The following is an 8,049-nucleotide window of genomic DNA, read 5'->3' on the forward strand; positions in this document are numbered from 1 at the left end:
TTTCCTGCCTAGACAAGGAAAACGCTTTTGACTCTCTCTTCTGCTTTCATGTCAGAAAGTTCGGGCACAGTGAACCATTTCCTTTTCACTTAAACTCTGAAGTGTAATATGATCATGGCTAGGCAATGAAAACATGTATGTGAAGTCCCAGAGGCATAAAAATCCATGAGAGGAAACTGATAAAAGATTGACAGGACTGTTTTCTAAGAAAGCAAGGAGCTGCTGGCCGATACACAAAGGGTTTCTTCTGCACATTGGGGACTCTTACCTGACTCCTAATCCTCGTGCTGGTCATGGGAGTCAAATATTTATGTTCTAGATACCATGCTCGCTCCTGGAACACCAGCTTGGTTCCATATAACAGGCAAAACTAAGGCATGGGGGAGGAGGAGAGGAATGAACACAGAGTAATATATTAGAAAATGCAGGATCTAAGGAGGAGAAAGAAATAGCATAATGTTACATTTCATTCAATCATAAAAGTTAATACTTCCTCAATGTAAGATGGTCACATTTTTGATGTGCAGAATATGTTTTATTTTTAAAAAACCATTCTATAGAAAATGTAAAGCATTCTATAAAAGTAGAAAGAATAGCATCATGAGCTGCCATGTGGCCGTTCCCCCAGTTCAACAAACATGAATTCATGGCCAAACTCATTTCATCCGCGACTTCACCCAGTCCTCTCTCATCCCAGGTTATTCAGCAGCAAAGTCCACATGTAATATATTTTAAAACATGAATGCAGTGTTTTGGTTTGTTTTCCTTTTCAATTCATGAAAACATATTCTAAATGTATATTCTGAATGTTATCTTGATAGTTTCCATTGAGCCTGGTTTCATTAAACTTTCATAAAAATAGCATTCCTCATTTACATTTGTTTCAATATGTTTTTCCTATTACACTTCTGAAACCTACACACAGAACTTCCTGACATCAGTGGCCTCAAGCAGTCATAAATGAATTTTCCAGTATCAAGAAGCAACTTTTTAATTAACTATTCATTCAGCGGTCAATATTCAATACTTTTAAAATTACACAAAAACAGAGAGAATGGTATAAAGTACTTCCATCTCTTCCCCCCTTTCTGTATTACTGTGAGGCAAAGTTCAGTCTAAATCTTTCATCCATAAGCTTTTCACTGTGTATCTCTAAAAGATAATGACTCTTTACAGTAAGATTATATCAAAGTCCACCCAAACAACAACAAAACTCTCTTATTCACAGTCCAGTGGCAATGATCTTCACACCAGAAGGCAATGTTTTCTATGGATCATCAGGTTGAGATATTATACAGTCTGAAGTCATAGACTTCCTTCTTTTCTGGAGGTTCTTGGACATCCTTGAAATAGCATCATTATGGAGAGCCTCCACTGTTCAATCTTCCCAGAAAGGGTCACTGTATGGCTTAGTAACTTGTCTGTAAAGATATTTAAGATTAATTATGGCTTTTTAATGACCTTGCCAATGTTCTGCTTGGCCAGTGTAAGCTATCTTTGGCTCTTTTAAAGAACAGCAGTAAAGATGTTAGCTGACCCTGCAGATGTAGTAAAAGCAACTGAAAATCCTGTCATACATCCCAATAACATGAATTCTTACAAAATTGATAAGCTGTATAGCTTTGGTGGCTAAACTGAATCACAGATCTCTAGGTGAATTTCACATCCACTAGAGAAATGCTTTTGTGGATTCCAAGATATATAGAAAGTTAATTCTCATTACTCCTGGGTCTACAAACCTATAAGGTCAGTGATAATAAATCCAGAGCCACAGAAATATAAGGATTTTTTGAAATAACCTATTTCATCCTCTCCTCACTCAGTCCAGAATTCTGTGTCAGCCAAGGTACAAGCAAGAAATATATGACATTTTCATAGTAGGATGATTCCAGAAGAGTTTAATAAATGTTTTTCATAAAGGTGTGGGCAAGTTGTAGGAGAGCCACAAAGGATAGTGCAGTACCCCAGAGCTGGAGTCTCTGAAACTATTACCAGCTCTAGGGTTCAAGGGAGGAGGGCAGGGAGTGGCTCCTGGATCCTGGAAGAGACAGCTCTATAGACAGACATCTTAAGAGGAGTTGTGACCTTTGGCCTAAGAATACAGAAATCCCAAGTGACCCCACAGGGAGGCAAGGAGAGGACAGGAATATCCCAACCTCTTTCTCCTCCCCTCTCCAATTTCTAACCGAGGCTTCTTGGTTGCAGAAGCTAACTGGATGCAGAGGTCAAGGATTCCACTGATCCAAGTTATGTAGGTCAACTTCCTGGACCTAGAGCTGGGTGGATAAGGGTGGAGTATAGAGCTAGAGAGCCAAACGGAGGATATCTGGCACAAATCTCATCTAACACCCCCTGAGAGATGGCGGTCTATCCTCTAGTCTATTCCTGTCCGATTCTGACACAAGCCCACTTGGTTCCACAGGACTCCTAACAAGCCCCTGCCTGCTGACACCATTGCCAAGCTTCGTTCCAGACGGCTGGCTTTAACCAGTCTCACACTGTGCTTCCCCACGAGGTCTGCTCCTTCCCTCTGTGGACCCCTGAGTTGTCCTTCTGTGGCTCCCATGTATCTGATGCTCAGGGGCACTTTTCTGACTTTGAGCTTTTGCTTTTCTCCTTGAACACAGTTCAGACTCTCCTTAAACAACCCTCTTTGCCTATCCTGGACAACATGTGTCTTGGTTCTCAGTGGCTACCAGAACACCACATCGAGGTCCATATACCATCAGCCCAGCCCAGCCTCAGACCCTCAAACAGAACCTGACTGTCTTTCCTTTTGTGTTCCAGTCTCCCTATTGGAAGAGGCACGGCGCACCAAGCCGCTTCTCCCTGTGGAATATGAATTTATAGACTGTCGGCTCCATAGGAAAGTGATCTGGTCCTGCTCATCTCTGCATGCCTAAGGCCTGGTAAAGGAGCTAACACTCTGTAAGAGACTGGCTGAAACATAATATCTTGTGACTCACAGCTATTAACCCTGTAACTTCTGCCTAAGGAACAAAACAGGAACGTGTGAAAGCATCCAGATAATAGCTCTTAACAAATTTAAAGTTCTGTTCCACATCTCTTCTTAGTCGTTCTTTCTTCAAGACGATCAGCCTTCACAGATAGTTAATTCCATCTCACCACATGGCTTCTAGCCCTCCTGCACCTGGGGGCCTCTTCTAGGTGCTGAGTCTTTCCCTCAAGGTGTCTCTCAGAAAACTGAGCAGAGTACCCAAATGTTCTGTCACGACCATAGTGTCGGCAGCACCATCACTGTCCTGGATTAGGATTCTATACTCTTATATGCCAGTTAAGACAGAATTTGCTTTTGTGACAGCCACATAATATTTTTTGAATAAATAAAAGACTATCATACATACTTGGTTTAACATCAAATGTTTGTTCGCTTGAGAAACTCCAACGAAGCCTTTTCCCCCCATGAACTGTTTTTAACCAACAGACATATATATATAAACGTGTTCTTTTTAAAAAACAAAATTCTTTGATTCCTTCTTCTTTTAAAGTATCATCTTGTCAATATGACCTGTCTCAAGTCCCCCAAATCTCAACTCAAGACAGATCTTGACCCAATCACCTGATATGTTTGTGTCATATTTACAAATCTGTCAAGTCCCATCTATGTCTTACACAATAGAACCCACTAATAGGCCTCAGTCTTCTGATTCAAGTATCTGGGAATCTATTTAATGAGATATCGTTTAACTCATATTTCTCTACCTTGTCCATAAGGATATCCTGAGAGTCTGGTAAAGTGTTGGCCAAACTCAAGATACACCAATCTCCCTGGCTTTTTCTCTTCTAGTAACTTGGTTAAGAAAGGAAATAAGATTCATTTAGCAAGTCTTACCCACAGTGAACACAGATAGGCTCCCAGTGACTGTCTATTTTCTAATTGCTCACAAGCTATCCTGAATAGTCTTTTCTAGAATTTTAACTTAGATTTATATCAGTCTCAAATTCTATAGTTTCCCAAATCTACTTTTTCCCCATTAAAAAAATGTGCACATTTGCTCATTGATAATTTTTTGACATCTCTTTTGTTCTCGGTTTCAGATCTCTCAAAACTACAAATACTTCCCAATTCAGACAAAAGATGCGAATATTTCAGGGGCAAAGGGCTTTGCTTTCTTTTCACCATCTCTTAGCACCAAAGCTCTCTCCCCCGAACCACATGCTTATTTCTTCACATTCTAAATGTAGTTTAAAATGGCCTGTTCAATCTTCATCAGATTATTTGTCAAGCCTCATGTTATGCTGGGACCCAGCCACCCCAACATTTATTAAATGCTATCCTTTCGTATTTATCCTTGGACAAGAGTTTCCCTCCCATTACCTCTCTCCTCATTGCTTATATGTAGTTACCTTAGACCTATGCCCATCCAGGAGCACACTAATACTCTTATGTATGGTTTCTTATAATGGGTCACAAATCACAACTTTTTTTTCTATTTATCTATTATATTATCAGAATAATATTCTGCTGCTGAGCCCAATAAAAACCCTGGACACCAAAGCTTGGGTACCTGGTTGGTAACACTGCACATTTTGTCACATTGTCATGTTGTTACATTGTTGAGAGAATTAAGTGCTGTCTATAGGGCTCCACAAAAAGAAAACACCTGGAATCCTGATTCATTTTTTTCTGGACTACACTCCCTGTACCTTTTCCTTTTGCTGATTTTAATTTATATCCTTCTGTGATATGTATACAGATTTTACATATATATAAAGGTCCTATGAGCCCTTTTAGCAAATCATCTAACCCTGACAGTGGTCTTGGGGACCCCTAACACAGGCTCCATTTACACATGAAGAAACAGAGCCTCAGGAAAGTTGAATTACAGAGCTAGGGTTAGAACTAAGTTTTTCAGGATTCAAAGATATATTTCTATCTACCATAGGACCTCTACTTTTCAGAATTAAAAACAGACAACTCTTTCTAAAAATAGAGGCTATAGACTCTATTCTGGGTAAGATGAAGTAAAAGACTTCCCCAGTCTCTCCCACTGAATGTAGCCATAACTCCTGGGCAGAGTGAATGGAAAAGCTATTTGAGAAATCTGAAAAATAAACAGTAGCAGGAAGATTGGGGAAAAGGACCAGAATTCAAAGTACCACTAAACTGGTGGTGACTTTCACTTTTTAAAATGTTTATTTATTTTTGAGAGAGAGCTGGGGAGTGGAGGGGCAGAAAGAGAGACAGAGGGTCTGAAGTGGGCTCTGTGCTGACAATCTGACAGCAGTGAGCCCAATGCAGGGCTTGAATCCATGAACCACAAGATCATGACCTGAGCCAAAGTTGGAACCACTGACCAACTGAGCCACCCCGCACCCCAACTTTCACTTTTGCCCCTAGTCCTCAAGCTGCTTGTCCCTGGAGGCATATGCGGAAGATGGGGACAACTAAACCCCAGATTTCTTGCTGGAGGATGAAAAAAGTTACCTCCAAGGAATAAGAAAGTACCAAGGAGGTCATGGAGAAAAAGGGCTTGGGAAAGTAACCTCATCAAGTTGCTTATACAGCGTCCAGGGTACTTACATGAATCTAATGCTAATTATCTTACATAATACTTTGAGAACTGAAGTAGTACATAGATGAGAAAGCAGGTGCCACACTGACCACTGAGTAGTGCATATGTGGGACAGACCAGAAGAGTACTGCAAAGGAGTTTAAAGGAGTTTAGGAGACTAAGCTGACATGGGAACCACAATGAACCACAGCGAAAAACCAGGTGTACCACCTGCTAAGACAAAAATATAAAGATTTTCCATTGAGAATAGTAAGTTATATACAACATCTAGGTAAGAAATAATAGCAATTCTACATAGTCTTTCCCAGAAAATAGAAGAGGAGAGAATTTTTTCCAAATCATTTTGTGAGGCTAGCATTACTGTGATATCAAAACTAAGCAAAGACATAACAGGAAAGGAAACTATAGACAAATATTTCTCATGAGCATAGATCTAAAAATCCTCTCTGGAATATTAATGAATTGAACCCAGAAATATATAAAAAGAATAATGTACCTTGACCAAGTGGGCTTTATCCTGGGAATGCAAGGCTGGTTCAATACTTATGAATGAACAGTTATGTCAATGATCTGTTTGAATTTGACACCAAAAGCAGAGGAAACAAAAGCAAAAATAAATAAGTGTGACTACATCAAACTAAGAAGCTTCTGCACAGCAAAGGAAACCATCAACAAAATGTAAAGGCTACCTATCAATGGGAGAAAACATTTGTAAATCATATATCTGGTAAGGGGTTAAGATCCAAAATACATAAAGAGCTCATACAGCTCAATAACAAAACAAAAAACAAAAACAAACAAAAAAACCCAAATCAAACAATCTATTTAAAAATGGGCAGAAGACATGAACAGACATTTCTCCAAAGAAGATGTACAAATGGCCAATAGGCACATGAAAAGATGTTCAACATTACTAATCATCAGGGAAATACAAATCGAAATTACAATGAGTTTTCATCTTATATCTATTGGAATGGCTATTATCAAAGAGACAAGAGATAACAAATACTGGTGAGAACATGGAGAAAGGAAAACCTTTGTGCACTGCTGTTGGTGGGAATGTAAACTGGTATAGCCACTGTGGAAAACAGTATGGATATTCCTCAAAAAATTAAAAATAGAATTACCATATGATTGAGCCATCAATTACAGTTCTGGGTATTTATCAAAAAACCTGAAAACGCTAACTGGAAAAGACAACTGCATCCCCATGTTAACTGCAGTGTTATTCACAACAGCTAAGAAATGAAAGCAACCTAAATGTCCACAAACTGACAAATGCATAAAGAAAATGTAGTATATACAGCTGACCCTTGAACAATGCAGAGGAGGTAGAGGCAGTAATATCCCGTGGAGTCAAAAATCCACATATAACTGTTGACTTCTCCAAAACTTAGCGACTAATAGTCTACTGTTGATGAGAGTCTTACTGATAACAACAGCCAATTAACACATATTTTGTATGTTATATGTATTGTATAATGTATTACAATAAAATAAGCTAGAGAAAAGAAAATGCCATTAAGAAAATCACAAGCAAGAAAAAACATATTCTTGGTACTGTAAAAAAAAAAATCTGGGTATAAGTGGATCCACAGAGTTCAAGCCCATGTTGTTCAAGGGGACACTAGATAAACAATGGAATATTATTCAGCATTAAGAAACGAAGGAAATTTTGTCATTTATAACAGCATGAATGGACCTTGAGGGCATTATGCTAAATGTAATAAGTCAGACAGATAAAGACAAATACTATATAATCTCATATATATATGTGGAATCTAAAAACAAACAAACAAACAAACAAACTCAAAAGACAAACCAAGCTCATACTCACAGAGAACAGATTGGTGGTTGCTAAAGGTGGGGGATAGGGAGTGAGCAAAATAGGTGAACAGGGTCAAAAGGTACAAACTTCCAGTTATAAAAGAAATAAAAAAAAAAAAGAAAGAAGTCATGGGGATATAATGTATAGGTTGATAATGACAGTTAATAATACTGTAGAGTATATTTGAAAGATGTTAAGGGAATAGATCTTAAAATTTCTCATCAAAGGAAAAATATTCTATCACTATGTATTTGACAGATATTAAGTAAATTTAATGTTATCATTTTGCAATTTATACAAATATTGAATCATTATGTTGTACACCTGAAACTAATGCAGTGCTTTATGTCTACTATACCTAATAAATAATCAGGTAAATAAATTAAATAAAAAGTTTAATAAAAATTTAATAATTAAAGTTACTAAATAAAAAATTAAATTAAAAGTAAAGGGACAGGGGTACCTGGGTCACTCAGTTGGTTAAGCGTCTGACTCTTGATTCGGTTCAGGTCTTGATCTCACGGTTCATAGGATCAATTGTGTCACTTACACTGACAGTAAGGAGCCTGCTTGGGATTCTCCTTCTCCCTTTTTCTCTGTCCTTCTCCCGCTTGCACTTGTGCTCTCTCTCTCTCAAAATAATAAATAAATTTAGAAAGTGTTTTTTAAAAAAGTAAAGGGACA

General features: G+C 38.2%; 1 protein-coding gene across 2 annotated transcripts in view; it reads right to left on the reverse strand.

Moving 5' to 3' along the window:
- ACOXL (acyl-CoA oxidase like) overlaps positions 1–8,049 on the reverse strand; it is a 337,609-nt gene that overhangs the window by 28,790 nt on the left and 300,770 nt on the right. For both annotated transcript variants that reach the window (XM_077773455.1, XM_077773456.1), the window contains exon 18: positions 269–370. In XM_077773455.1, the coding sequence (XP_077629581.1) occupies positions 269–370 (102 nt within the window). The remainder of the gene's footprint in view (positions 1–268; positions 371–8,049) is intronic.

This window comes from Crocuta crocuta, unplaced genomic scaffold (assembly GCF_008692635.1).
Source record: "Crocuta crocuta isolate KB4526 unplaced genomic scaffold, BGI_CrCroc_1.0 scaffold67, whole genome shotgun sequence".
NCBI lineage: Eukaryota > Metazoa > Chordata > Mammalia > Carnivora > Hyaenidae > Crocuta > Crocuta crocuta.